The sequence below is a fragment of the Vulpes vulpes genome, chromosome 9 (assembly GCF_048418805.1).
Source record: "Vulpes vulpes isolate BD-2025 chromosome 9, VulVul3, whole genome shotgun sequence".
Lineage (NCBI taxonomy): Eukaryota > Metazoa > Chordata > Mammalia > Carnivora > Canidae > Vulpes > Vulpes vulpes.
This window is the reverse complement of record NC_132788.1, coordinates 105,117,443-105,145,442: the sequence shown is the minus strand read 5'-3', so window position 1 is coordinate 105,145,442 and position 28,000 is coordinate 105,117,443. Positions and strand designations below refer to the sequence as shown.

Below are 28,000 nucleotides of genomic sequence, written 5' to 3'. Positions count from 1 at the left end.
TTCCCCTGGGCCTGCTTCACTTCCTGGTCTCCTGGGACTCAGTGCAACGGAGGATGGTCCATGTCCCTCCCCTGTGTGGCATTTGAGGTGGTCCCACATCAACCCATCCCCTTTCAGTAAAAACCACAATGAAAGAGCTTAGAAAGTGTATTCCTTTTGTTCTTTTCCTTTGAAATAACACACGCAGGCGGGAGATGGGACACGGTGGAGCAGGGGGGGAGGGCGGTGAGGGGAGGTGGAAGCCATGGGGGGGTCCTCCAGCCCCCCCAAACAACCCAGTTCCTCTTTTGAAGTTCTTTAGTGGGGTTCCCCAAGGACTTGGGAGGAGTAAAGGGAGGGGTCCCCCAATGATGCTAAGCTCAGAATCCAACTATAAAGTGCAGAATGTACAGGGGAGTCGGGGGGGCTGGGGGGCTTGGGTTATCTGCGGGGAGGAATGTCTGATGCTCTCTGGTAGAAAAATAGACCTGGAGTGAGTCCGGGGGATTTGGTTTGTTTGTTTTGCATAATTGGATGCTGGGCTCCAATTGTCTGTGTAGACTTGCTTCTGGCTGGGGTGTATTTGGGGGAGTCCCCTTAATGTGCCCCCGGCTTCAGACTGCCCCCTGCCAGCCCCCCAAAAAGCACGACTGGAGGTTATCATCAGCCTGAAGGTGGGAAGGGAATGGAAGATACCACAGAGCATTGTGGGGGGAGGGGCAGTTTGCCCATAGGGCCAGAGGCGTGTCCATACTGGGCAGGTGGCAGGGGTGTCCAGCTTCTGTCTAGGGCATGGGAGGGGCATCTCCTTCCCCGGCTGTCGGCTTCTAGCTGCGTCAGGACTTTGGACAAGTCCCACGGGTTTTCTGGAAGCAGGAGGCCAGGACCTAGGCTTCCTTCCCACAGGCTCCTTGGGCCCTGGGCTCTAGGGTGCATCTGGGCCAGGGGCACAGGGGACCCAGGATGCTGTGATTGGCCTATTGGGATCTATCTAGACTTGGAGTCTGAGGCATTCAGGATCCAGTGCCTGGGAGGATTCCGGTCAGAATCCAGGGGTTAAGGGGCTGGGATCCAGTGCTTGGAAGGGTGGGGGTCTACCTCCTATGGGTGAGGTTTCAGCATCCAGTGCCTGCGGTGGAAGGATCTGGGGTCCAACAGCCACAGTCGCCAGGACCCACTCACTCCTTTGTTGGGCTCTCGTATTGTGATTTTAGGAGCCAGGGTCCGGCTGGTCAGGGCTTGGGAATCCGAGATCCGGTGGTTGGGGGTTGAGGGTGTAGTGGTTGAAATGTAGGGAATCCAGTAGTCAAAGCAGAGGGATCCAGGACTCAGTGTCAAGGTAAAGGAATTCAGGAATCCAGTGGTTGGGGTGAGGGGAGCTGGGATCCAGTGGCTGGGGCCCCGGGATCTAGGCATTGCATTGTCAGGATCCGGTGGCTGAGGCTTCTTGATATCCAGAATCCAGTGGCCGAGCTTAGAGATCCAGGGCTGGAGGAAGCATGAGGATCTGGGATCCGCCAGTGGTTTTGGGAAACTAGGACCCAGTGCTGGATCTGGGGCCTGAGTGTTTAGGCATGGTGATGGGTACTCACGGTGATGGGTACTCCTGTGGTTGGGTTATCAGGATCCATTAGTTGGGTTGTGGGGGATCCCGTGGTTAAGTCACGGAGGTCCAGGACCCCGCATGTGGGGGGCCAGCCGTTGTAATGTGGGGGTGCAGGACCCAGTGAATAAAGTGTGGGGATCCTGTGATTTGGTGTGCGGGGGCCCTGGGGTCCATTGGCTGGGCCATCAGTCTCCAGTGGCCAAGGTGTGGGGGATGTCATGATTGGGGTGAGGGAACTGGGGTGGGTCAGGCTCTGGGTCCCTCACCTGGACGTGACCCCCAAGGCCTGCTTCATGTTCTCGTAGACCACATAGGAGATGCTCACAGCCGGGATAACTTTCATGAAGTTGGGGGCAATGCCCCGGTAGAGGCCCCACACGCCCTCCTGGGACAGGATGTGACGGAGCAGACCCAGCATGGAGAGCTGGGGGGCGCCCTCGATGGAGGCTGGGAGGGGTGGGGAGGCCAGGTAAGGCCAAAGGGCCCCTCTCACTTCCCCTCCCACTCCCGAGGGCTGGGCCTGTGGCCATTGCAGCAGGAGGGAAGGAAGGTGAGGTTACCAGCGGGACCTACCACTCAGAGTCGGGACTTCTAGTGGCTCTGGAAATGACTGCTCACCTTTTCACCCCAATCTTGAGGGCCCAAGTTTGGGGACGGTGAGAAACAGAGAAGGTATATGTATGTGTGTGGTGGGAGAGGGCACAGGCATTTCCTCTGCCTGGAACTCATTTCCCTGCCTTTTCTCCCAGCTAACACTTCCTCTGCCTTCCAACCTTCCAACCAGGCTCCTCGGGGGAGCCCTCCTTGTACCCAGGTCTAAGTCTGGCTCTTTGTCTTCTCCTTCATTCAACCCTAAATGCATCCTTAATTGTGGAATGGTTTATTCAGCATCCTGCTTCTCTCCAGCCTGTAAGCTCTTTGCGGGCGAGAACCCAGGTTTATGCACTGATAGGCCCCCAGAGAAAATCACAGAACACAAATGCTAAAATTCCCAAGGAAATTCCCAAAACAGATTCAGGAATGTGTGTGTGTGTGTGTGTGTGTGTGTGTGTGTGTGTGTGTATGGGGGTGGGGGTGGGGGGAGGACCCATAAGAGAAACCTACAGGGGAAAATAAAAAAAACCCTCACCAGCCTGGCCCCACCCCCCCTTGGCCAGATCTTCACCTTCCCTCACTGTAACCCTTGCAAATCGGAGCTCAACTTAGCACCTCTCCCAGCTAGGGGGGCTAGGGCACCCTCGCAATATTCCCTGCATCTGCTCTCCTCGTTCAGATAAAGGGCTCCTGTCCCAGTGTCACAAATGGGTACACTGATACCCAGAGAAAGGCAGGGACTTTAGCGAAGGCCATCCAGATCCAGGAGGGTCCCAGTTTGGGACACCGCCTACCCAGGAGGAGGAGCTGGGGATGGGGACCTGGGGCCCAAGTCGTGATGCTCTCTCTCCCTGCCCCATCCTCCCGCCCAGGCCTCACCTTGGGCCTGCATGCGGGTCCGGACCAGGGCCAGGGGGTAACTGGCTATCTGGCCACAGGTGCTGGAGATGGTGCCACAGGCCAGGAGCACGAGGATGCCTGGGTCGGCCGAGTCGCGGCTATACTGCTGGAGCCACCGGTTCTTCAGGGTCTGGCAGGGATGAAGAAGGGAGTAGAGTGGGTTGGACTGGAACCAGGTAACACACTACGAGCCTGGCTTCAGAGGCCCTGCTGGCTGGGGTCCCCTGACAGCTTGGCGTCCCCTGACGGCTGGTACTAGCTGAGTGTGGTACCTCCTAGGTGCCCACGCACAAACACTGTACCTGCGTCCTGTCACTCGGTCCTTACCTTGACCCTCTATGGATGTGGAAAGACCACCTCCTGCCCCACTGTCCGTGCCCTGGTCCCTGGAACCTGGGAATATGGTACCTCATGTGGCAAAAGGGACTTTGCGGAGGAGATTAAGTTAAGGACCTTGAGCTGGGGCATGATCCTAGAATATCCAGGGAAGTCCAATGTCACCACGAGGTTTCTAAGAGTCAGAGGAGAGAAGCAGAGGTGGAGTGGGCAGGTTGGAAGATCTATGCTGCTGGCTCTGAAGATGGACGAAGGCCCTACCAGCCAAGCAATACAGGCAGCTGCTAGAGAAGGGGAAAGGCAAGGAGACAGATTCTCCCCTGAAGCCTCCAGAAGAAATGCAGGCCTGCCATCGGCTTGATTTTAGCCCCATGAGACCGATCGTGGACTTTCGACTTTCAAAACTGTGAGATAATGATTCTGTGCTGTTCTAAAAGCATTAAGTTTGCAGTCATTTGTTACAGCAGCCGTAGGAGACTGACACGCTCTCCAACGTGGACGCCCTTCCTTACCCCTTGCCATTTCACCTCAGATCTGCGGACTCCTCAATCAATCAAAAAAAAAAAAAAAAAAAAAAAAAGATCTGCGGACTCCCAAAGGCCAGCAAACACAGTTCTGCCTGAGGACTCCTGCTGGACCCGGGGAAGGCTGCTCTGGGCACCCAGGCCTCGTCAGGAAGTGCTGGCGAAGCAGCACCCCCAGCAAAGCTCGCTTCAGACAACTGACGTGGTGTATCAATACCCCAGCTCCCTCGCCGTGCTGGTGGGGCATGTTCTATGCTGCCTCCAGAGGCCCCTCCCGACACCAGGATTGAACCCCACCTGCTGACCATGATACCCTGCTTGATAACACGCCCTTCTGGGTTCAGTGGCATCCCCCCCCAAAAAAAAAAGATGTGCTGGAGTCCTCACCCCCCAGGATCTCAGATCGTGACCTTATTTGCAAATAGTCTTTGCAGGTGTGTGAGTTAGGATGAGGCCATCCTGGAGTAATCAGATATGACTGAGGTCCTCATAAGGAGAGGGGACACAGGGATAGAGACACACAGCAGAGGAGACCAACCCCTTACGAAGCCTCTCTGCTTGCTCTGGGACTGGGATGGCTCCTAGGTTCCATTTCCTAAGTCAGTTCTAACTCCCTTGGTAACAGCTGCCGGGAACTGTGTGGGCCGGGACTCCGGGCTGGGATAGATTCATGATGTCTGCTCTGGGCAAGGAGCGGGCGCGATGGAAGCAAAAGAGTTCACCCCTCCTGCCTTTGCAATTCTAACAGCCCTCTTTTGGGGCTGCAGCAGGCATTTGCCAAATAGGTGTTTAATGAGTTTTTAAGAGCTGTTCTGTTGAAAAGACGTTCTGATGACTGTATAAGTATGGCCAACACCAGGCTAAAAAAAACCCCAGTGAGATCACTTTTCTGCAGACTTCTCTGAGCCTTTATGGGACTAACATAGATTTTGAAACTCAAGAGGGCACAGGGTTTCTCAAATGACCCAGGCCTCCCAGCTCCCTTTTCTGGTGAAGAATGGATCAAATACAGCTATGTCTTATTTCTGTACACAGTCCCCAGTGGCTTTGTATTGCACTCTGGAAAAACCAGCCGCGTCACTGAGCTCTTGGGGACTCTTCAGTTCCTTCCAGCCAACTCAAGACTTCCACTCCTCCAACAGGTCAAAGCCAGTCCTGCTTCCAGACCTGCGTTCTCCGCCTGGGTCACATCCCCTTGCTCACCGCCTCTCAGAGGCCTGCCTAGACCCCCTCCAGCCAACTGTGACTTTCAATTACACATCCTGTTTTCTCATCTTCTGAGAACTTAGCAGGATCTGAAACTACTTGTTGGCTCCTAGACTGACTTCCTGGCTCTTGGAGTGGATGCCCCAGGAAAGCAAGGGTTGTGTTGTTCTTACTTAACGCCATCTCTGCAGCAACCAGCACAGCACCCGGTCCGCTAGGGTGCTCAGGAAATAGTTGCTGAGTGAGCGCATGAAGGAATGAACAAGTGAGTGAATGAGTGGTGGCCTTGTCTCAGGTGGCCGCAGTGGTGCTGGCTGCTGGGAAAGTCAGGTACGGATGGTGGGTGTGGAGTGTTGTGGATGAGGACCGGCTCCAGAACTTGGCAAGGCCCAGCACAAAATAAAAATAACATGAGATCTCTTGTCTGAAGATGATCAGAATTTCAAGACAGCAACAGCAAGGGAATTAAACCAAGAGGCGGGCCCCTCTGAGCATGGGGCCCTTGGTGACTGCACTGGCTACCTGTCCGTGAAGCTGGCCCTATGCTGGACACAGAGACTTTGGGGGCAGCCTGGGGACATCTGGGGCTGTGCTGCTTGGAAGAGCCTGGCGATCCTACCAGGAAAAGATAAAAGTCATGACCCCTGGAAGAGAAAGAGCAACCCCTCCTCGTTCCTGCCTCTCTCCACAAAGGCCCTGAGATGCTGGCCATAGAAACGCTGCTGTCTCTATGAAATGGGCAGGCCCTGATGAAGACATTGGCTGGTTTGGGGACACGGGCATCTTTGAAGCTCACATTCACTTTCTCCCATGATTCTGTGAGCCACAGTGGTCCCTGACCTTCTCGAGTCCTGAGGCCCAAGAAGCGTGAACTGCACATGGAAATGGGAAGAATTCTCGCGGTGGTAAATGTGGAAGAGTCGGGGGGTTCGATGGATGAAGGGGTTCCCCAGGATCTCATGGTGCTTCTCCACCCCTAGCTGTGAGGTCGACTAAGTCAGCCCTATGGGGAAGGGGTGTCCCGCAGGCCAATCCCAGAGGGCGGGAGAAAGGAGGGAGGGGCGGGCTGCCCACCGACCTCATAGACGGCCAGGTCGATGCCCGCGTAGGGGATGATGCCCAGCACGTTGGGCAGGTAGCCTCGGTAGAAGGCGCGGGGCCCCTCCCGCTCCAGGATCTGCCACGCACAGTCCAGCAGCCCCTTGTACTGGCCGGTCCGGCGCAGGGTCAGCCGCGTCTTCAGCACCTGGGGAGGACCCGGTTATCCCTGGGAAAACTGCTTCCAGAAACACCATGTCCAGGAGTGAAGACACCTAGAAATAGCTACTCCGAGAAGGCTCTACCCTGGCAATAACTGAATTTAACAAACCACTTAACTCTAGATTCTTCTGCTACCCCGAATCTCCATATCTTGAAATGGTTACACTTCTCAGAGTCGCATATGGTGGCCACTGCTGTCTCCCAATATCTGGTTCCCTTCTCCCCTTAAAAATAGAAACTATCATTTTCAGCAAGCACATGGCCACTAGAAATAAAGGCTACATTTCTCATTCTCTAGATATATGGCCACGTGACTAAGTCTTAGCTAATGAAACAGGAGAACAGGCACGTGTGACTCTCAGAAAGTATCTTCGAGGTGTTCCTTCCTTTGTCTATTCTTCCTTGTTTTTTATTTTATTTTATTTTATTTTATTTTATTTTATTTTATTTTATTTTTTGTCTATTCTTCCTTATTGACTGGACCATGGACGTGATGACTGGAGCACACGCAGCCGTTCTGGTCCATGAGGTGGATGCTACATTCTCAAGTGCTGGAATAAGATAGAGGGAAGGAACCTTGGTCCCTAACACTTTGAAGCCACCCTACCTGCCCTGAACTGCTTACCTCAGACTTCCTTTGTGTGATTTGAGTTTTCCATCACTCAGAATCCTGACACACTGCACAACCTGAAACCTGAAATGATTTCCCTGGGAACAAACAGCCTGGAAATCAGTATCCTTAGAAGAGGCATGTCCATAAATGGTTTGCCCCCCACAGTTGATGCCTAAATAGTTATGACCAACACCATCATCCCTAGAAGTCACCTCTCAAATGTGCATGTGCACTCCGACTACACGTGAAACAGCATTTTTCTAATAAGCCACAGTCCAAATCGGGGAGAGACAGTTATGATCCCAATGTCTGTCACACCATGGAGTGATGTGGTTATTGCAAACCCCCCACTCTGCAATGGGGCCTTGTCCAGAGTCCCTCCTTCTCACCTCCATGGGGTAAATGATGGTTTGGGCCGTGGCACCAGCTAGGGAGCCAGCCACAAAGCGCTCCTGCACGTGCAGGGTCTCCTGCTGCCCCCGAATGGCCCGTTTGATCTGAAAGTGGGAGACACAGAGGTGGGCAGGACCTCAGGTCCTCCTGCTGTGAGCACCACACAGGGAAGCAGATGCCCACTCCCAGAGTCCTGCAGACATCCCCTGCCCCCAAGGCCATCCCACCAGCCCTCACGGCTAGCTCACCTCTCCCCCACCTGCCCCCACCTGCTCCCACCTGCTCATAGGCCATGAACTTGATAGCCGACTCAGGTGCAATCTTGAGCACGTTAATCCCATTGCCACGCCACAGGGAGCACATGCCCCCCTCTCGGATCATGCTCTTTAGGCCTCCCAGGATGTTTAGCTTGTTGGTCTTGGATGCATGGACCTGCATGGGGAGATAAGGTGGTTTTAGGGTCCCCTTCTGGGGCCCAGGCCTGGGAGAGGGGGTGGGTCTTTCCCGGGCCCCTCACCTGCATGAAGACCTTGAGGCGGTCCAGAGGGGCTGTGCCCGTCCGCGACACAGCACCTGCCACTGCGCCCGCCACCAGCTGCTTCCACCACATGCCAGTTAGCTTCTCCTGCTCCGAAAACTCATCAGGGACAGTCAGGCACTCACCAATGTCCAAGACCTAAGGATGCAGGGACTGGGGTGTCACATAATGATAGGGGCAGAGAGATGCACCTCAGCCCTAAATGGGACTATCTCCCTCAGGAATCCCAAGATACCCAGGGCATCCACCAATGATGGCTCTCACTTGGAGAGCCCAGGAGATCCCTCTTGGACTCCTACCAGATCCCAGAAAAACATGCAACCTGACTCCCACATAAGATCCCAATATCCCTCCTGGGCACCTCCACCAAATCCCACCAGAGGAGCCTGCCCGAGCATCTACCATATAAAGATTCCTTCCAGAGCCAATCAGATCCCTTTGAGGGATCCCACCCAAGGGCCTCCCACATAAGGATTCTAGAAGATCCATCCAGGGCCACACAAGATCTAATCAGGGATCTGCCATATAAAGATATCGGTGGATCCTTTCCTCTGGGCCTCAGCAGATCCCACAGGAATCTGCTCCCAGGGATCATCCCTCCTCTAGAATTCATCTATAGACTTCTCAACCAAGCCCTTCATGGATCCCCAGGGCAGGAATCTTTGAATCTCCCAAGAGGATCTCAACAGATCCCACAGGTGGATTTCCCTCCAGATGCCATCAGATGCTACTGGAAGCATCACTCAGAGATTCCCACCCAGAAGCTGGGGATCTAGAGCACCTCCTCCCCCAACTTCCAGTGGATCTCAGTGGATCTTCCAAAGAACATGGCTTTTATGAGTTCCTTCAGCAGCAGACCATTTACTGAGGCAAAAAGAAGTCAGCAGAAGGGGAACCGTGAGTGGAGGCTGGAGGCTGGGTGCCCCATCTAGTGAGCTCCCCCTCCCCTGTGCTCCCACCTCCCACTGTCTGTGCCCAGCACCCCAAAGTCAGGTCTGAGGGCTCCAACCAGATCACAGACCTCCCCCAATGGGTCCCCAGTCCCCTGATCCCCGATCAGAGGAAGAGTGGACAACAGTCTCATCCCTTGGCTGTTCCCAGCGGCTCTTCCTTCTCAGGAGTTCTGACCCAGCCCCTCCATGCCGGGGAAACCAGAGCAAGGCCCAGCCACCAAGCTAGGAAAGCTGCCCCCACCTCACCGTAGAATGCTTCCAGAAATAGACTACATCCTCCACATTCTCCAGTGAATGCAACAGGAAGTGGTCACGCCATTCCTGCCAGTCTATGGTCATCGTGCCGTCACGGTCCATGCTGGGGGTACAGGGCAAGATGGGGACAGAATCAGTGCTGGGACTGGGAGGGGGGTTGCTGGAGTGAGGTTCAGCTGGTTGCCGGGGGGGGGGGGGGGGGCACTGATTTCCTGTGTGCTGAGAGCTTGTCATTTCACAAAAGGGAAAACTGAGGCTCAGAGAAGTGAAGCATCCGGCCCAGGATTTCCCTGACTCCCAAGCCCACCTCTTGGCTCTACCTGTCCTGGGATTGGGTCTGGGGCCTAGAGGCTCAAGGTGACCAAGGGGGTCCCGGGGACCCAAGTTACCTGGGATTCTGGATCCCCCAAGCTATTCACCTGTGCAGAATTTTCTCTGCTTGCTCCAGCGAGATGGAAATGCCTAGAGCTCGGAAACTCTGCTGGATCTCAGACACATCGATATGACCTGGGGAGGGGGCCAGAAAAGAGTGTGCGTGGGGGGGACCCTGGAACCCAGGTGCGGTATACCTCAGACTGGGACTGGTCTAGAAAGACTGGGGGACCCAGGAACCCAGGAACCCAGGGTGAGATATGCAGCAGGGTTGGGGGGGGGTGTCACTGACCCACTGGGATCAGAGAGATGGAACTGGGCCATGTTGTGGGGGGGGGGTTTCTCTGCTCCATGAATGAATGAAAAAATGAATCTAGGGATAATTATAGGGGTCCTTATGCCATAGGAGACTGAGGGGCAATATTAGGGACCCAGAAGAGGTTATGGAGGGGGTGTCTATGACTCATAGGGAATCCAGATGCAATATGGGGCATCTCTGGCCCTTAGAAACTTAAAAGTAATGATAGGGGTCGCATCCCAGAAGGGAAAGGAGGTGGGATGGGCCCATGAGCCCAACCACCTAGCTGGGGGGTGAGGAGAGCTCCCAAAATAGCCTGTGAGTCATCAGGGAGAAGTGGCCCTCCCCCCTCTTCCCAGCGCTGGCAGTTCTAACCCCACTGGTGCCTCCAGGGCCCCCGCAGCCCATCCCCGGGCCTTACCATCCTGATTCCGGTCCAGACTGTGGAACAGAAGCAGCAGGCGCTGTTCCCGCTCCTGCAGGTAGCGGCTAAACTCCTCCAGGTCGAGCCCACCACCTGGGTCAGCGTCGCCCTCAGAGGAGATGCCCTGGCAGGAGGGGAAGGGATGAGAGTGCTCCAGGAGGCTGCTCCCCATCCGCAGGGGGGCACAACAAACTTATGGCCCAGGAACTCAGCGCTCCCCCCGCCCCACCAGCCCCTTTAAAAGGACAGGAGCCGGGGATGTTACCCCTCGGTCCTCCAGCTCACTTCTCAGCAACATGCCCAAGGCCACAATAGGTCTGCAGGGTGGAAAGCAGTTGCCCAGTTTTCCTGGCAAGCAGACTGAGGCTCTCCAAGGTCGAGTGACTTTTTCAAGGTTACAGAACTGGGAAGTGGTGGGTAGCCTCGGGCTCTTGTCTCCGAAAGCCTATCCTCCCAGCTATCTCTTAAAAAAAAACCCTGTCCATATGGCAGTTTTGGGAGCTCCGGGGAGAGACAGCTCTGGGCAATGTGGGGCAATGAGCGGTCCAAGCTAAGCACCCACCCGGCTTCCGTTTTCCCACCTGGAGTGTGGGAGGTTGTACTGGAGGTCTCAGGGTGCTGTGGAGAGAGACACTCCAGTGGCATCTGGGGCTACAGGTGTAGGGGACACCTGCACAGGCCTAGGGGCAGGTTCCTGCTTTGCTACATCCCCAGCCGGGGGTGGCCTGGGCAGGACAGTCCCTGCTGGGGCAGCCTGGGGCATTAAGCCAGCAAAGGGGAGGCCTGGGGAATGTAAACCTCGAGAGGCGAGAGGCGGGGGCAGCTCCCTGGGAGGGCGGTGGGTGCCCAGAGCAGGGCAGAGAGGATGGGAAGGGTGTGTCTCCTGAGGCGGGCGCAGGGCACGTCTTGGGATGGGCAAAGAGTTCAGAGGAGGGTGTGTCCGGGCAGTGGGCAGGGAGGCGGGCAGGCGTCCCCCCCCCTCGAGGCACCGGCGAGGGGGGTGGGGACCGGGTGCTGGCAGCTGAACCGCAGGCCTGGGGCCTCGGCGGCTCTGTCTTGGGCGAACCCGTTAGGCCCGGACACGCTGGGCAGGGGGAAGGGGCCCGGGCGCCCAGGCTGGGCACCGCACTGGAGCGCAGCCACCCGCAGAGGCTGGCGGCGGCGCGCTCCATCCAGGGGATCGGGTTGCCCGGCGCCCGCAGGGCCAGGCTGGGGTCCCCGCGGGGGTACCTGTTGGGTGTCGCGGTCCGGGTCGCCCCCGCCCAGCCGGGCCAGTCCCTGGCGCAACTCGCGCACGTCCACGCGGCCATCCTTGTTACTGTCCAGCTCCTCGAAGAGGCGACCCCAGCGCTGCCGCCGCTCCGCGTCGCCCGGGCCCCCCCGCATGGCGCCCGCCCGGGGGGGGAGGGGAGGCCCGGCGGCGGCGGCCTCGGCGGGGGCTTCGCGGCTCCCCCTCCCCCCCGGGGCCCCGCGGGGCCAGCTCCGCGGCCACGGCCACCGCAGCCTCGGCGCTGCCCGCCTGGCTCCGGCACTTGCAGGAGGCGGTGACTGCTGGCCGTCGCCGCGCGCGCCAGAACTTGCGTCTCCTCCCCCGACCCGCTTCGGGGGGGAGGGGGCCGGAGGCGGAGCTGCGGGGTGCGGGGCGAGACGCCGGGGATGCTCTGGTGTTGCCCAGCCCGGGAAGCACGGGGGTCCATTCTGGGGAGAGGGGCTGGAGAGATCAATGGGGTCAATCCTGCTTTCAGAGTTCCGCCTTGTGTGCCTCAGTTTACCCTCTTCCCGAGCGGGCCCAGCAGAGAGATATCAGGGATTTGGTTTCGTAATCCCTTTCCACTTGACCTCCCTCCCCTCTTTAGGCAATAAAGTCCTCGTTTTCCCCAGACTTGCGGAAGAGCCAACCCTGCGCCTTCCAGCCCTCCATCTGCCCGCCCGCTCACTTCACATTCCCCGCTCGGTCACAGAAACCGAAGATCGAGCAGCGGTGCTTTCTCGCTGGAACCCGACATCCCGCCCGCGAGCCTTGCGTTTCGGTCCCACTCAGACTGCGAAACGGAAGATCAACCTGCGGCGCGGCTGCAAGGTCGGCTTCCTATTGGCCGGAGCTGCCGGAGCACCGCCCCCCCGCCCCACCTGGGCGGGGCTTCCGCGTCCACCGGGTGCTGCCTCGAGCCCCCGCAGCCTCGGGCCGGCCCGGCCGCCTTAAAGAGGCCGCAGCCGGATCCAGTCGCCGTGCGAACTGCTCTCTCCAGACCAACCTGGGGATGGACCTCAGTGTCCCAGGCACGAGTGCGGAGGAAGAGCGGGGAGCCGAGCGCTGGAGGCGGGGCACCCGCCTGTCGCGCTCGCTGCACCTGCCGAAAGTCCCGCCCACTCCTTTCGGGCGCAGTTTCTGGAGTCACCGTTAGGGGGAGGGGCGGCCAGACCACTGGGCGAAAAGTACTAACAATAGCTAACATTGATTCACGGCGTTGCACAACCCAGGCCTTTTACTCCCCCCTCGCGTCGTCCTCGCCGAAACCCTATAAGGTAGGTGGGACTGGCTTTCCCACTTCACACAGGAACAGAAGGTTAAACTGCTCCCCCGAGGCCACATGCCCAGAAAGGGGCAAAGCGGGGATATAACCAGACCTGGAATTCTGACCCACCGCTCTATCCTCTAAAAGTGATAATTTCCCCTTAACCCTTCCTCTTCACCCCAGAGTTCCCGGGGTGGGGGGTGGTCTTATTACCACCGTCCTTTATCGGAAGGGACGGCCCTAGGGGCACATTTAGCTCTGCCCAGACAGGTGTGCTCAAACGCACCTGTGGGTCCCAGACCAAAGGGCCCCTTTGGAGGAGGGTCCCCTCACAGGTGTTTTCTTCACAGGGGGGTCCTTGCGGGTGCCCTACAACGTGGGGAATACAAATTGTTTTCCCAGAGAAATGCCTGGGAATGCCTCAGATACATCCCTGACAGGTGGGCCTCAATACACACGAGCCTCTGTCCTGCTGCCCCCCCCACCCCCCTGAAGCTCCAGTGCGCTTCAATATGTGTGCCTCATGCAGATGTTCTCAGGTCTTTTTTTTTTTTTTCATTTGATCTCAATTCTATGCAGATGTTCCTCATACCAGGCTTTTGCCTTCATTTCACAGGTGTGTTTCTCAACAGAAACCCACCCAGGAATGCATTATATAGCTCCCCCCGGCCTCCCCCCATAGGTATGCTGTAGTTAAGTACACACCTGTATGGGCACAACTGCATATACCTGGGTCCTATGAGGTGTACTGAAATGCAGTTGTGTCTTGTATGGGTCTTTCCAATACATTTCCCCACAGGGATTCCTCATACTAGTGTTGCTCGTCTCATGGGCGAGCCATGCAGATGCGTTTCCGAGACAAACGTATCCTACATCAGCGTGTCTCGGTTAGGGGTTTGCTATAATGCAGGTGTGCTCTAAACAGCTGTCTTCTACACAGGTATGTTTCCGTTCAGCTGTACTCCAAATAGGTGTGATTCAATGCAGATGTCTCCCATAGGGGTTCTTCTCATATATCCACGCAAATGTCTTCCCTACAGGTTGGCTCCTAGGCAGGTGTGTCCCACACAGGTGTGTTTTTATTAGGGCCCACCCATTCAGGCCTGCCCCAGACAGGAGTGCCTCATGCACCAGTGTCTCCACGCCCGGTAATGCCTCCACACTAACGCGATCCTACAGATATGCCCGCAATATAGGTGGAAGGGCCGTCGTACACCTGCGCGCTTCCGCGCCTTTTTACTCTTCCGTATTATAGAATTGGGTTCCCGTTACAGGTGCGTCCCTGGCGCGGTCCCACCTCCGCTTGGCTCCGCCCTCCCATCGAGGCTCAGGTGCACAAGCCGGAAGTGCGCTCCCCTCCCAGGTGAGTGACTAAACTTTCCGGGTCACGTGAGCGGGCGGGGCTGGAGGAGCCCGAGCTACCGACGGACGCACCGAGGGTTCGAGCCAGGGACCCGGACCGGGAACCTGAGCCAGGTCGGAGACGCCTGGGCCAGGTAGGGAGGTAGGACGCGCGGCTTGGCCTGCCTCCCCCTCCCCCCTCCGGCCCCCTTCCCTTTCCCCAGCCCAGGAACGCGCCGCCTCGAGTTAATCTTTAATCTCTGACCTCTGGCGGCGGGGGCGGGGCGGGACTCCTGGGTGCCCGGGGCGGGTCATCCCTCCCCTCGGCCTGCGCCAGGGTCCGGGCCCGTCCCCCACGCCCCGGCCTTTCTCTTTCTGCCGCCCCAGGTGCCGGGTCGCGGGGACCCCCGGCCCGAGATGCGGTAGAAGCAGCGCGCCCGCGAAGCCCGGTCCCCGGTGCCACCAGCCCGTCGCCCGGCCCATGGCGAGCCCCGGCCTGGGGCTGCTCCTGGCGCTCGGCCTGCCGCTGCTGCCGGCCCGCTGGGGCCGGGCCTGGGGGCAAAGTAGGTACCGGCGGGGGGCGCGCGGGGGTTACCTGGGCCCTGGAGAGGTCAAGAACGCGGAGCGGTCACCGGATACCTTGAGAGGAGGCTACAGGGTCGGGCAGGGGTAGGGATTTCCTTGCACGATTGGAGTTGGTGTAGAATTCCTGAGTTCCCGGGGAAGGTGGAATTGTGAGCCAGGGACAGGAGCCCGTGTACCTGAGTCTCCCTGTGCTGGAGGTGTTTTTGGCGGATGGGAGCCAGGAGGAGGCCTGCCTGGGTTGACCAGACTGGCCATAGGTGTGGACCCAGCCTTTCAGTCCTATTTCAGTTTCGGGAGCCTGGGGGGAGATGTGAGTCAGACACTCCAGGGAAACGCAGGATCCACCCAGATCCTTAAGGGCCAACGGAGGGCTGGAGGGGTGGGGGGTGGGGGAGGGCAGGGTCTGACGTTCAGACACCGTCCATTACAGCAGACCCCAACTCAGCACAAACTGCAAACTACTGGTGGCTGATTACTCACTGCTGGGCTTTGTGGAGTTTGGGGGTGGCTAGAGGAGCAGAAACAACCAGGCCGGCCCCTGCATGCAGGGTACCCACAGTCTCTACCAGAACGGAAGACGGAGAAAGGCAGGGTCCTAACTGAGGGATGCCCAAGGGAGGTGCAGTCATGCCAAGATGGGAAGGCTAGATAAGGATTAACTTATCCTCTCTACCCACCCCTTCCCCACAGCGCTGGACCCCCAGGTAAATGAGAACAGCACCATTACACCCTCTGCCCCCGGCTCTGGCTCCAATGGGGCCCTGGTGAGTTGGGGTTATATGTAGGAGGAGGGTCACAGGGATTTATTCAGGTGTCCCACACGTAGCAGGTGAAAGGGCCCAGACTCCCAGAGGTGGCAGGTGCTTGGGAGGGAGATCCCAGGCGTGGCAGGGGGGAGCCTGGGAGCCCCAGATGTGATTGATGGGAATCGGGGGTCCTGGGTGGAGGATCCACATCACCAAAAGTGGGGGGCTTTGGCAGGGGGGTGGGTGGGTGGAGAGATTAGGAGCCCTGGATGCTTCTCAGGTGAGGGTGGACAACCTGTCCCCTCTCCTGCAGTCTCAGGAGGCCATCACTGCCATCATTGTGGTCTTCTCCCTCCTGGCCGCCGTGCTTCTGGCCGTGGGGCTGGTGCTGCTGCTGCGAAAACTGCGTGAGAAGCGGCAGACACAGGGCACCTACCGGCCCAGCAGCGAGGAGCAGGTGGGTGCCCGTGTGCCGCCGCCCCCCAACCTCAAGCTGCCGCCCGAGGAGCGGCTCATCTGAATGCTGGGGCCTGCTGTAGCCGCCACCACTGCCCAGGACCGCCCGGTGCTCGCTCACACACAGCAGCCGCCACCGAGACAACAGCCTCTGATGGTTCAGGAGGACTTGGGGGGCCATGGGGCACCTGCCTGGCGGGCTCGGTGAAGCATGCCACCTCTGCTTGACTCTGCCTGCAGTTAGGGGTGCCGGGGCTGGGGGCCCGCCTCCGCGCTTGCTGCACCGTCTTCGCTCGGCTGTTTGTCCTGCTGCCGCACAGGCCCGACAAATCCTCTCCTTTCCTTTCAGTTCAACCATGCAGCCGAGGCCCGGGCTCCCCAGGACTCCAAGGAGACAGTGCGGGGCTGCCTGCCCATCTAGGTCCCCTTTTCTATCCATCTCCCTTGCTGTGTGACCTTAGGGGAAGGCTGAGCCCTCTCTGGGCAACCAAACTTACCCAGTGCTTAAGAGTAGAAGGGAAGAAGGTGCTTTAAAGACAGTCCCTGAGGGCTAGGGAGAGTGTGCTGCTCACATTTTATATATTTACATATATTCAGTAGTGAGGGATATTAAAACTTGTTGTTGTTTTTTGAGCTGATGGGGGCAGGAATTAGTCTAGATGGGAGGAACACACTCAGGACTCATAGGCTGTTGAGAGATGAATTGTAAGGTTGCAAGGATCCGAGGGCTGGGAGGGCTTCCTGGAAGGGAGGGGCTTTCAGCTGCACCTTCCAGCCAACTGGAGGCTGCTCCAGGAGGAAGGTAGTGGATGGGCTGTGTTTCTGAGCAGAGAGAGGGCCCCCGGATAAACTCACCAGGAAAACCAGTTTTGGGTTCTTGTGGTTTTATTGAAGGAAGGACGGGGGTCTCCTCCAGGACCCTGATTCTTAACCTTCAAAACACTTTTTAAGCTCAGCAACTCTGGGCCCGCTCCTAGCCTGGGGCCCCTGCCAGTCGTTGGCAGGTGCAGCAGGGGATCTGAGGGCTCCCGGCGCCCCCTCCGGGAGCTGGGGGTGAACGGGTTCTGCCAGCAGGACCTCAGAAGGCTGGGATCTGGGATTCTCTGGGGAACCGGTATCTGAGGAAGAATCAAGGGGTTGGAAGGTCCGGGTAATATCCACGTTGGGCTTTGTGGGGACCAGAAGTTGGGGGCTTTCTGGAGGGCTGGACTGGGTGGGTTCTGTGGAGAGCTGGGAGCAGGGGCTGTCCTGGGCTCTGGGATCTTCGACTTCCTTGGGGGAAGGGGAGAGATGTAGGATTAGGAGATGGGACTCAGGGTCTCCTTGGCTGCATGTGTCCACAGGACCTGATGAGGACTGGGATGGAAGTATGATTTCTTGGCTGGCCTCCAAGGGTGGCTGGGAAGTAGGGTCCTCTGAGGAGATCATGGCATCTAAAGGCTGGAGGGTGTGCAGAGATGGCAGGTCAGCAGACAGGGACAGGGGCTGAGGCTCTGGTGGTTTCTCATCCTCTGGTTGCCATCTTGGTCCTCCTGGTATGTCAGGCTGGGTAGGGGTAGGGAGATGGGCAAGTTGCTGGCCTTCGATGCTGGAGGGGCTGGATGGGCTAGTGGGGGAGGACTAGGAGGCTCTCACCAGGCTGAAGCAGCTGTCCGAGTCCCCTCTGTGGCAGCAGTCCAAGCTCTGACTGGGCCGTAGGCTGCTCGTCCTGCTGGCTCCCGTGCTCAGACTGTCCAGAATCTCGCTCAGCAAATCCAGTTCTTCTCCAGACCCCAGGAAACTGCTGTCCAGAGCCTCCTCTGCCCATGGGTCCTGGGCATCCTCAGGGCTCAGAGCAGGTGCCCTGGGTAAGGATGGGCCGCCTCACATGTCTGCTCAAGACTCCCCAGTTTTGACTGGACGGTTCTTGAGTTTAGAGACCACCCTCCCCATCAGTCTTGGCCTCCCACTCCCAATAAGGCTCCCTCCCCAGCCATTGAGCCTTACCTCTCCCCCAGGGATTGGAGAGGTCTCTCCTCCAGCCGCAGCCTCCTGCTGGGGCGAATGGGCCGGTTCTGCAAAAGACAGATTCTCGGAGGGCAGGGCCTCAGGAAATACCCAAGCAGGTTTCTGGGGGAGGGTGAGTGTTAAGTGGGCACCGGATATTGGGGTAGGTGAACTGTGAGGTGTTTGAATGAAGACAGAATGGGAGGAGGCCTAGGTGGTAATTCCAGGTGAGAGCATTTGTGGTGGTGGTCGGGCAGGCAGGCAGACCTACCTTTCCAAAGTGCTGGGTGATAGGCAGGCGCTGCTGCAGGCGATCTGAGCGGCTGGTGAAGGACGGGGCTCTCAAGGAACCCCCCCTTTGCAGGCCAGAGTCCCCATCCTAGGAAGAGGGTGAGTGAGCCAGGAGCCCCTTCTTCCACTGCCCCGGCCACTGGCCACTGGCCTTACCTTGTACATCAGAAGGCTCTGCATACCCTTCAAGCCGCTCTTGGCCTGCGGAGGAGCCAAAAGAATTAGACTCCACAGTGACTTGACCCTGAGCATTTGAGAGCTCAGCTCTCCATCATAGGACAACTGTCTTGCCATCTGTTCACGTTTGGGCCTCACAGAAAGTCACAATTCTCCACTTGCCACCTGAGAAGTCCATGCAAACTCACCGCTTGCCTAATACAGAGGGAGTATTCCTAGGGGACGTAACCGCTGAATGAAATGGGGAGGGGCAAAAATGGAATGTTGTAAAAATGTATCAGCATTCAAAAGCCAAGCAAGGAATAAATCCTAAGGGACAACTCGAGTAAATCCTAAGGGACACCTCGAAGCTGCAGAAGTTGGCCACAGGAAACTTCTGGGCTTGAGAGAAGAGAAACAAGGACAGAGGCTGGGACTGTCGTCGTGTCTGAGGACAAAGGATGTTCACCAATGAATCTAGGTTGTCAATTTTAAATAGGGAACCAATGATCCTGACAAAAATGAGTAGGTACGCGGGAGAATAAAAGCAGGAAGACTTGTTAACAGTTTAACTGCTGGTCCAGTTCTGATTAAAAAAAAAAAAAGTGCACTTTAAATGTGGGGTTAACATGTCATGTCCCCATGAGGGGTTGAAAGGTGCCTTGTCCCCTTGTCTTTGTCACCCCAGTAAGTGGCCTGTCTAGTGTAGCCTCACCGAGCGGTACATGTTTTTGACGGCTGGTTGGGTCTTGGCCTTGACTGAATGCAGGAGGGCACCGCCGCCTTTCTGGGGAGAGAGAATGGGAGGAGAGAGACTTGGTCCCTTGGGGTTCCCCCAGACTCCATCTCCCCCCCTTCAGCTGTGTGGTGCAGGACAAGGCCCCCTCCCTCACCAGGTCTCGATTTCTTGACTTCTGTCTCTAAGTGAGCATAATGATGACGCTCCCTGGGGACCGTTAGGAGGCTAAGTTAATCCAATAATAAACACTAAGCAAGTGTTCGGTGTTCCTACCTTTAGGTTGTCTGCCCAGAGCTGGTAGGAGCGAAGAGCACCTGCAAGGAGGAGAGGTGGTCATGGCTGGTGGGCTCAGGCTGCGGTGCTGGTGGGGCGGGGGGGGGAGGGCCCTCCGGGCTAGGCACAGAGCTCACCTGAGGACGCCTCACTGCAGGTGATCTCCTGCTCAAAGAGATCTGTGAAGCCCTCTCCTGTGTTCAGCTTCTCCAGTCGCCCTTCGATGAACTGGGGGCGCGGTAAGGGTCAGAAAGGGCTGCCACCCACACATCTGAATTGAGGACTCAGGGTTCTGCTGGCCCTACAGACTCAGAAGCCATCCCTGGCCCCTCCGGGGGCTCACCCCTGGGACCCAGGAGTCTGGAGCCACCTGAGGCAGCCAGAAGTCCAACCCTCTCCCCGCCTCCCCGGTCAGGACCTGGCGAGGACCAGACTCCGCCCCTCAGAAGGACCCGGAAGTCGGACTGACACTCCTGGACCGGCCCCTCTCGTTTCAGTGATCCTGGAAGGAGTCGACCTCACCTTCAGGGACCCGAGAACCCATCCCCGCACAGATGGGCCCTAGAGTCCAGCCCACCTCCCGAGAACCCAGGAGTCCGGCTGCACCTCTCCCCACGCGTCCCTGTGACCCAAGAGCCCCCGCCCCCCTCCTCCCCAGCAAGAGGAGTGAGCGCTCGGGACGCGCCCCATTTAGAGTCCGGCACGCACACCCACCCCCGCCCCGGACGCGCCACCCTTAGGGACCCAGAGATTTGATCCCACCCCAATCTCCCCAGGGACCTGGGGGGGGGTAGATCTCATCCCCCCAGGAGTCAGGGGCTCCCATCTTTAGGGACACAGGCGTTCAGTCATGCTGCCTCCACCCGGGGACCTTGAAGGGTGGGACCCCGAGGGGCCCACTCTAGTCTCGCCCAATGGGACCCAGGCGGCTGCCTGTCTAGCTCTGGCTCGCCTCCAAGGACCCAGAATTTTCCGCCCTAGCCGCGCCTCCCAGCCCCGGCTCCGCCCCCAGGGCTCTGGCGCACCTGTTTAAAAAGCTGCAGGTGCACAGCCCGCCTGTGGAAGGCCTGGAGGGGCGCTCCGGGCTTCTGGGCCAAGAAGGCTTCTTCACTGAAGGTCACAGGCTGGCCCTAGAAGAAAGACTCGCGATCTGATCTTCCGTGGCTCTCCTGGAGCCCACCTGTCTCCATCATTTTACCCATATGTCTATGTAGCAGACGTTGACTGAGTGCCTACTGTGTGTCTGATCTTGTGCAGGGTCTGGGGGGGGGGGGCCGCAGGGAGGTCTTGGCTTTAACCCTTTGAGGAGGAGGAGGGCGGGACCTGATTCTGGTGCTCACAGGTGACTTCTGGCCGCTGTGGGGAGGACAGATTGTAGTGGGCGAGGGTGGGAGCCCATGAGAGACGACTGAAGGAGATGAAGGCGCTAATCCAGGCAAGCAGTAATGGGGCCCAGCCCCGGGAGGAGACGGGAAAGGGGAGATATTGGCAGATTCGGAATGTGTTGTAAAGGCAGAGCCAACAGAAATGTCCAATGCTCGAATTGTAGACCCCTGCTCCCAAGTTTTTATAAAATAGTTGTGAAAACGGTGGTGGGAAGGCTTGAGAATGGGCAGATCCTGACGTTCTGGCTTCAACACTCACCCCGCTGTGGGACTTCTCCAAGCCTTGGTTCCTCATATGTAAAATGAGACCATAATGGTATCTATTTCATAATAGTGTTGTGAGCATTACGTGACATAATAGTGACAGTAAAACCTAGTATTTGTCAAGCGCTCACGATGTGCTAGGCATTCCCCAAACATTTTGCATGTGACCCTTTTGTGCGAGTACTAGGGGGATCCCATTTTACAGATGAGCAAACAGAGGCACGGAGTAAGCGCTCCATAAAGGCTAGGTATGGTCACCATCACCGTCATCATCATCATTATTGTTACTATTATGAATCCTTCAGTGGCCCACGAGGCCTCTCCCCTGGCCTCCCCGCTGCTCACCGGGCTGCAGAGGAGCGCATCGCGGTACCCCCCGAAGAGCAGGGCCTGGGCTTTGAGGAAGAGACGGGACACCCCTTCCCCCGGCGCCAGCGCAACCTTCCGTAGTCGCAGTCTGAGCAGGGACACCTGGGGAACCAGCGGAGGCTGTGAGCCCTGAGCCAGGGGGTGTGGGGCCTCAGCGGCCGCGACGCGACAGGAACACAAAAGGGGTGACACTGACCACGTCTGGGGGCAACGCTTGCACGTCGTCGAAGGGCGTCTCCAGGATATTGGAGTCCACGTTCATCACCACGACTTCCTCCAGGGCTTTCTCTCGCACTCTCTGCGTTGGGGAGCGGAGGTGGGGGCGGCCGCTCAGAGCCCGAGGATCCCTGGCGGGGGCGCTTATTTAGGGGTGCAGGAGGGGGATCCCGGCCGGCGCTGCAACCACTCACCTCGGCGAGACTGGAGTGCACTCCGATGAGGTAGGGCATGGGCGCACTGCGGACGACCGAGGGCACAGGGTCATGCAGGCACCGCCCCAGCGTCCCCAGAATCCCAGGTCCCTTCCCCAGTCCCCGTCCCTCACCAGCAGTAGTCCAGCAGGTGCGGCGGCAGCGTGGGGATCAGCACGTGCTCCCAGTGCATAGGGTACAGGAGGGCGCAGGACGCGTGGACGCACGATGTCAGCTGCGGATACGCGGGGGAGCCGTGGGGTCAAGGCCTGGACCCTCCCCCCATCTCCAGTTTCAAGGACCCTCTTTCGGATGGTGGCTCTCCCGGCTCCATTTCCCACGTCCCCAATCTCCTGTCCCCATTTCCCCCTCCTCGCCCCTTCCCCACGCACTGCTGGGTAAGAGGCGAAAATCCAAATCCCGTTAGGAATCCTGTGGACACCAAGAATTCGGCAAATGACAGTGTTTGGAGCTGGTGGAGCCAGTACTCCGCAGGGCAGAGGCCCTTAGGGGGCGGAGCTAATATGCAGCCCTCCCGAGCGCTCCCCAGGAGGCGGGGCCAGGACTCGGCGCCCTGGGTCCCGCCCCTGGGGATGGAGCCGGCGTAGGTCCCGCACTCCCGACCCCCCAGACCCCAGGCCTCCTCCTAGCGATGCAACTAGGATTTGCTCCCCAGGCTCGCAGCCCCCAGAGGGGCGGAGCCAGTCTCGTTTCGGCCCCTAGTGGGCGGGGTCTGGACCGAGCCCTGCAGGAGAGGGGCCTACAGCCCCGCCCACTCTGAGACCCCCAGAAGGGCCCAGCCAGGGTTAGGGACCCAGCCAGGACTTTGCCCCAAGTCCCGCCCAGGGGAATTAGAGCTCGGGATCCGCCCCGTCGCCCCGCCCCAGGAGGGCTGGCCCCCGCCTCACGGTGCTCAGCTTGCTGGAGAAGAGGAGGACCCTTCTCTCCGCCAGGAGCGCGGCGAACAGCCCCACGATGTTCTCGTCGGTCACCGCCACCACCAGCTCCGTCAGGTTCCTCTGAGGACCGGAGAGAAGCGCTGGGCGCGAGGGACCGCAGGATTCGACAGCCCCCCTCTGGGTTTGGAAATCTCTCCGCGCCCCCCAGGACCCCCTCCCACGCGTCCACTCACGTTCTCAGGAATGGATGGCAGGCGGCCCGAGTCGGGAGCTACGAAGCAGGAAAGCTGGAGGGGTGGGGGGGAGCGATGGGTGGGGGCATCGATCAGCCGGGGGGGGGGGGTCGGCCTCCCCTGGGTGCCCAATCTAACCGGGTCCCCAGTTCTGCTCACCGGCCTGCTGTTCCCAGGGGCAGGGGGCGGGATGCTTTGTGCGCTGGAGAGTGTCACTCCGCTGCCCTGGGAGAGAGTGTAGCTGTGTGGTCAGGGCTGGGGTGCAGCCTCTCTGTCCACCCAAGGGGGGACACCCAGGGGTTGAGGGCTACTCACCAGCTCTATGGAGGCTTGAGTCCCAGGCAGGGGCTGCTGCAGCAGGTTTAGAAGAAGTTCCTCGACCTCAGAGACCTGGGTAGGAGTGGGGTGTCTGAGCCAGAAGGGATTCTGGGGGCCTTGGGGCCAGGGGAGGTGGTGGTGCTGAGTGGTCTGGGAGGAGCTGAGGGTCTTAGGTTCTGAGCCTGGCTGGGGGCTTGGGAGGGTAAGGCTGGGGCTCCCACAGGAATAGGAAGGGGGGCTGGTCTCACTTGATCCTGGGCCAGGAGGTCGCCCACTGTGTTCAGCAGCTTGTAGAACACCTCAAACCAAGGCAGGTGGCTGTGGAGAGAAGACATAGGTTCTACAAAGTACCCCTAGGCCGAGGCCCTTCCCAGCCCCACCCCAGAGCCCCATACCCCATACCTGAGGATGCAGAGGCAACTGTGGGCACCAGCCCGTAGGTGGCAGAAACCAAATCTGCGGGTGCCGCTCAGGTCAGTGAGGGCGAAGGTGAAATGCTGGACAGCCGGGCTGGGAGGCTCCCTGCAGTTGGGAAAGGCTCTTAGAGACCTGAAGGTCCCAGCTTTCTGATCCATGCCCGCCCCCCCCTCAGCACTCCTAGTATTGTGTCCACCAGTCTGTGGTTCTGGGTGTTTAGGTTCTCAGTTGTCAGGGTCCCTGGGTGTTTGAATCCTGGGGGTCCCTGAGAGGTCTGAGTCCTTGGGGCCTTGAGTGTCTGTTTCCCTCCGTACCTTTCCACATCAAAAGGGAAGCAGAATTTAGGCACCATCTGCATAGCTTCCTGGAGATGGAGAGAAGCACACGCTGCTTGACCACCCAGGCTGGGCCACAACCCTGGCCAAGACTGTCTCTTCCCCTGGGGGGACTGACCCTGGCTCCAGGGGAGCAAAGAGCCAGCCTGCATACCTGGTCCCTGAAGTCTGGGGGGAACTGCCGCAGGATGGGGGGATCTGCGGGAGAGCAGGCTTCTAAGTCCAGGGTCCCAGATCCATCCTCGTGTCCCCGTTCCCACCTGATACCCCCAACTCACCTTCCTGCAGGGAGGCAGGGCAGGCTGCTTCAAAGAACCAATCAAACATGGCAGGTGGACCCCCTCTGTGGGACAGGACATGTGGGACATGGCTTAGTGGGTCCAGGGGCTTGCTTCTGTGTATGTGGTCGTGTCTGCTGCTCTGTATGTGTGTGACAGGTGCAACTGTGTGTGTGTGACCTAAATGATTTGTAGCAGTGCATAGGTCGTGTGATGCTGTGCGAACACTAGTGTTGACTGTATGTGCATGACAGAGGTATGGAGGAGAGTGAGAATGCGACCGTGTGTGTGCATGTGACTTGTGTGTACACACAGATATGCATGTGTACCTGATTACGAGCGTGTGACTTGTATTTATGTGTTGCATGACTTGTGTGAGCAGGACTTAGGTGAATGTGCAGCATGTGTGTGTGTGCATGTGTTCATGACTTGTGTGAGCATGCAGATGTGTATGTGTGAGCAGGACTTATGTGACCATGCAGAGGTGTGTGTGTGTGTGTGTGTGTGTGTGTGTGACTCTACCCTGAGTCTGCCTGACTGTCCACTGTAGGTGTCAGGGGGGGAGTGTGAGTGTGTGCGACCAAGCCTGTGTGAGGATGAACGACATCCACAGTCTCCTGCGTGCCCGTGAGCGTGGCTGGGTAAATGTGTGTGGATTCCTGTGGTCGTGAGAGCAAGAGCCCCTGCCTGTGTGTCTGTGTGTGGGACTTCATGGTGCCCCAGGGGCTGACCCCAGATTTCTCATCAGAGGAAGGAGGGCAGCATGCCCTGGTACTTCTGGGACCCCTGGATTCTCAGCCATCCTCCCTTGTCCCCGCCCACCCCTCCACCACCACCCCCCCCTGCCAGAGGATGCTGGGACGTGGACTCAGGGAGAGGGACAATGAGACCTGAAGAGAGACACAGGGCAGGATGGGGACTGGCTGCAGACATGTACAGTCCCCGATGCGGGAACCCCCGGCACTTCACCCTCATGCTCACATGGTCCCACACGAGCACCGGGCACACGGACCCACACAACCTGTCTCACCACCCCGTCCCCCGCTGATCCCCCCCAAGCCATGTTCCCCATCTCTCTGGCACACCAAGGGGTGCCCACTCAGAGTTACAAACTTAGTCACACAGAGCCGGAAGGAGAAAGAGAAAGAGGGAAGAGGAGCTGCGAGTGGCCCGAGTGTGCCTGAGAGTCCAGTTCACACCGCGGGCCTGCTGAGAGGCCGGCCCCAGTCCCGGCCACCTGTCCCCCCCGGGGCCTGCCCCAGCCCAGCACCCCTCGGCCCCAGCCCAGGCCTGCCCTGGGAATCCTGGTCCAGAGAGCGGGGGAGGGCGCAGCTCTTACTCGGCTTTGGATCCCATGGTCCCTGCAGGGCCGCCGCTGGCGGTGGGGCCCTTGCCCCAGGGGTCCCCGGGGCCTGTGCTTGCGCAGGGCTGGGCCCCGAGCCCGCTCGGCTTCCTGTGTGGCCGAGAGAGGAAGTTTGACGGGTGACGTCCCAGGAGGGAGGCCCCCGCCCCCACCCCTGTGAGAGACCCAGGCGTCCTGCCTCCTAGCCTTCTGAGGATGGGTGGGATGGGCGGCGGGCTCAGAGGCTAGACCCCCGGCACCGTCCTGCCACGCCAGGGCACCTCTGGGGCCCTGTCATCACACCCAAGCCCCCTTGTCTCTGGGGCAGCCGAAGATTCAGAATTTGCCTAAAATGCCTCCTCTGCACAACTTGTCCTTCCTTTGGTCCCTCTGTAGGGGCCATTCCCTGTAGGGCCACCAGAGGGAGCCAGGCTGGACAGTGGACGCCGGGGAGCCAGGGAGGTGGGCAGATAGCAGTCCGTACACAGGAACAGACAGACAGACAGACAGACACATACAGAGCCAGGAAGTGACTGACACAGACAAACAGGCCTGCATAGTCACAGCACACAGAGCAGAGTCTGTCTGGACCCGACGCGATGAATGCAGAGGGACAGCACACATGCGGAGGGAGCGGTCGTCGCCCAGCCTCTGTGTGATAGACACAGAGGTCACACGCCGGTGCAGCCAGCGGGCAGCTCCAGACAGAGACAACAGACCACAGCTGTGCACCACAGAGATCAGATCTGGGCGAGAGACAGGAGCGCCTAGGGCACGGATGTAGGTAGAGCAGTGACAAAGAGGCGGACATGGTCAGGACCCGGCCACAGGCCAGAGTCAGAACCAGTCACACGCCATTGCACACATGGAGAGGGACTTGTCCAGACACACCAGAGCAGAGTTGCAGTCTCAGGAAGAGACAGAATGCAAGTGGACAGAGGGGCACATTGTCCCTGTGAAGCACAGGGACGCACGTGCAGGCACAGAGGCAGAGCACAGTACAGGTCCCCATGGTCACGCACCTACACACAAAATCCCACAGACGCGCTTAGGAGTCAAAATTCGACAGAGTCTGCAAGGCTTCTTGGCCTCCTGAAAGATGCTGAGAGCGTCTGTGTGGATGTAGATGTGCATGTGCCAGAATCCTCATGTCTGGCTTGTCCCAGGGTATCTGGAGGTGAATGTGGGTGTGTCTGTGTGGCTGTGGGATTTGTGTCTAGTCCATCGGATCATGTAGAGATGCAGGTGACTGGGGATTCTCATTCTGCACGTGTCTGTTGTGACCACAGGTGCAAGGTATTTCCACGCCAAGGAGTGGGGGGGGGGGGGGGTGAGCAGGTGCACAAACATGTGAACAGACACACACACACATCCCTCTAAAGCCTCCAGCCAAGACACAGGTGGATGAGGCTGAGAGAGCCCGGTGTCCCTTTTTTTTCTCCAGGGAGGCTGGACCACAGCCAGGCCTGGGGACGATGGCACATCGGCCTTCCCCCTCTCTCTTCTCACACTCTTAGACCTTGCTAGACACCGAATGAATTTGTGTCCTTCCCCAAATTCACAGATTGAGTCCCACCCCCCAAGGTGATGGTATTAGGAGGTGGGGCCAATTGACTAGGCCATGAGGGTAGAGCCCTCACCCATGGGATGAGTGCCCTTATAAGACCCCAGAAAGCTCCCCGCCCCTTCTGGCACATGAGGACACAGTGAGAAGACGGCTGTCTCTGTGAACCAGGGAGTGGGTCCTCACCAGACATGGGATCTGTTGGTGCCTTGATCTTGGTCTTGCGGTCTTGAGAACTCTGAGAAGTAAATGTGTGTTGTTTGTAAGCCACCCAGCCTGTGGCGTTCTGGTGTAGCGGCCCTGACGGACTGAGGCCTGGAGTCCGCAGAGATGTCCTGAGTCCTCCTTCGTTTCTGAAATCCACTCCAATTCAGAACAAATGCCCAATGGCATACCGAGGAGGTGGGGCTAAGAAAAAAAAGAATCGATGTCTCTGATGTGTGATCTCAGGGCATGATTCTCTGTACAGCCTGGTTTCTGCATCTGTACCGTAGGTGGATACGGTGCCTGTCTCGCAGATCCCGTGAGCTCCACGAGAGAGTTCATGTAAAATGTTTAGTATGAGGCCTGAATCGAACTTGTGATATGTTCTATCTGGTATTGTGGAAGCAAGTACCAGATACTGGTATCTGGTTACGGACTTCGTTCTTAACATCTGTGTGGCCTCAGGCAAGTTGACCCCTTCTCCCCACTTGTCTATATACCCTGGCCTAAGCCTAGAACTCTCTCTTCTACTGACGAAGCCTAGAACTCTCTCTCTTCTGATGAAGTTACTGACTTCCTTCTTTAACGTCTGTGTGGCCTCAGGCAAGTCATCTGACCTCTCAGTATTAATTATCTATCGCT

At 58.3% G+C, this 28,000-nt stretch overlaps 3 protein-coding genes across 7 annotated transcripts; 1 reads left to right on the top strand and 2 right to left on the bottom strand.

Moving 5' to 3' along the window:
* Nucleotides 1–131: 131 nt before the first annotated feature.
* SLC25A23 (solute carrier family 25 member 23) lies at nucleotides 132–11,775 on the bottom strand. 3 transcript variants are annotated; one of them, XM_025988531.2, is made up of 11 exons: nucleotides 11,482–11,775; nucleotides 10,249–10,375; nucleotides 9,577–9,664; nucleotides 9,149–9,260; nucleotides 7,929–8,087; nucleotides 7,691–7,843; nucleotides 7,408–7,515; nucleotides 6,224–6,391; nucleotides 3,059–3,209; nucleotides 1,852–2,032; nucleotides 132–1,467 (listed from the first exon to the last, which is right to left on the bottom strand). In XM_025988531.2, the coding sequence occupies exons 1-11, from the start codon at nucleotides 11,635–11,637 to the stop codon at nucleotides 1,329–1,331; spliced, it is 1,542 nt and encodes a 513-aa protein (XP_025844316.2). In that variant the 5' UTR covers nucleotides 11,638–11,775; the 3' UTR covers nucleotides 132–1,328. The 3 variants fall into 3 exon arrangements, with proteins under 3 accessions (XP_025844316.2, XP_025844317.2, XP_072577744.1); XM_025988532.2 differs by lacking the exon at nucleotides 7,408–7,515 and having other exon boundaries at nucleotides 1,038–1,467; XM_072721643.1 differs by lacking the exons at nucleotides 132–1,467; nucleotides 1,852–2,032 and adding an exon at nucleotides 2,450–2,685.
* A 443-nt stretch (nucleotides 11,776–12,218) lies between these two features.
* CRB3 (crumbs cell polarity complex component 3) lies at nucleotides 12,219–18,900 on the top strand. Of its 3 annotated transcripts, XM_025988505.2 has the most exons (6): nucleotides 12,219–12,777; nucleotides 14,042–14,130; nucleotides 14,496–14,671; nucleotides 15,384–15,457; nucleotides 15,753–15,896; nucleotides 16,245–18,900. In XM_025988505.2, the coding sequence occupies exons 3-6, from the start codon at nucleotides 14,590–14,592 to the stop codon at nucleotides 16,314–16,316; spliced, it is 372 nt and encodes a 123-aa protein (XP_025844290.1). In that variant the 5' UTR covers nucleotides 12,219–12,777; nucleotides 14,042–14,130; nucleotides 14,496–14,589; the 3' UTR covers nucleotides 16,317–18,900. The 3 variants fall into 3 exon arrangements, with proteins under 3 accessions (XP_025844290.1, XP_025844291.1, XP_025844292.1); XM_025988506.2 differs by lacking the exons at nucleotides 12,219–12,777; nucleotides 14,042–14,130 and adding an exon at nucleotides 14,141–14,271 and having other exon boundaries at nucleotides 16,245–16,528; XM_025988507.2 differs by lacking the exons at nucleotides 12,219–12,777; nucleotides 14,042–14,130 and adding an exon at nucleotides 14,145–14,263.
* Nucleotides 16,763–25,690, bottom strand: DENND1C (DENN domain containing 1C). The gene is made up of 23 exons (XM_072721642.1): nucleotides 25,588–25,690; nucleotides 24,249–24,313; nucleotides 24,125–24,168; nucleotides 23,950–23,999; nucleotides 23,621–23,740; nucleotides 23,467–23,536; nucleotides 23,216–23,290; nucleotides 23,060–23,125; nucleotides 22,901–22,954; nucleotides 22,677–22,787; nucleotides 21,903–22,003; nucleotides 21,769–21,814; nucleotides 21,555–21,656; nucleotides 21,335–21,460; nucleotides 20,366–20,470; nucleotides 19,478–19,568; nucleotides 19,341–19,381; nucleotides 19,044–19,115; nucleotides 18,329–18,373; nucleotides 18,153–18,260; nucleotides 17,882–17,949; nucleotides 17,531–17,738; nucleotides 16,763–17,440 (listed from the first exon to the last, which is right to left on the bottom strand). The coding sequence occupies exons 1-23, from the start codon at nucleotides 25,602–25,604 to the stop codon at nucleotides 16,823–16,825; spliced, it is 2,403 nt and encodes an 800-aa protein (XP_072577743.1). The 5' UTR covers nucleotides 25,605–25,690; the 3' UTR covers nucleotides 16,763–16,822.
* Nucleotides 25,691–28,000: the final 2,310 nt, after the last annotated feature.

Excerpts from the sequence above, each read along its gene's own strand:
- SLC25A23 (XM_025988531.2), bottom strand. The coding sequence starts at position 11,637 with ATGCGGGGGGGCCCGGGCGACGCGGAGCGGCGGCAGCGCTGGGGTCGC. Across the intron at positions 9,261-9,576 it reads GCAGAGAAAATTCTGCACAG|CATGGACCGTGACGGCACGA; the intron begins GTGAATAGCTTG and ends CTGTACCCCCAG. Across the intron at positions 7,516-7,690 it reads AGTTCATGGCCTATGAGCAG|ATCAAACGGGCCATTCGGGG; the intron begins GTGGGAGCAGGT and ends TCCCACTTTCAG.
- CRB3 (XM_025988505.2), top strand. The coding sequence starts at position 14,590 with ATGGCGAGCCCCGGCCTGGGGCTGCTCCTGGCGCTCGGCCTGCCGCTG. Across the intron at positions 14,672-15,383 it reads GGGCCGGGCCTGGGGGCAAA|CGCTGGACCCCCAGGTAAAT; the intron begins GTAGGTACCGGC and ends CCTTCCCCACAG. Across the intron at positions 15,897-16,244 it reads GGCCCAGCAGCGAGGAGCAG|TTCAACCATGCAGCCGAGGC; the intron begins GTGGGTGCCCGT and ends CTTTCCTTTCAG.
- DENND1C (XM_072721642.1), bottom strand. Across the intron at positions 24,000-24,124 it reads CCCCAGACTTCAGGGACCAG|GAAGCTATGCAGATGGTGCC; the intron begins GTATGCAGGCTG and ends CTCCATCTCCAG. Across the intron at positions 19,569-20,365 it reads ACCTGCAGCTTTTTAAACAG|TTCATCGAAGGGCGACTGGA; the intron begins GTGCGCCAGAGC and ends CCGCGCCCCCAG.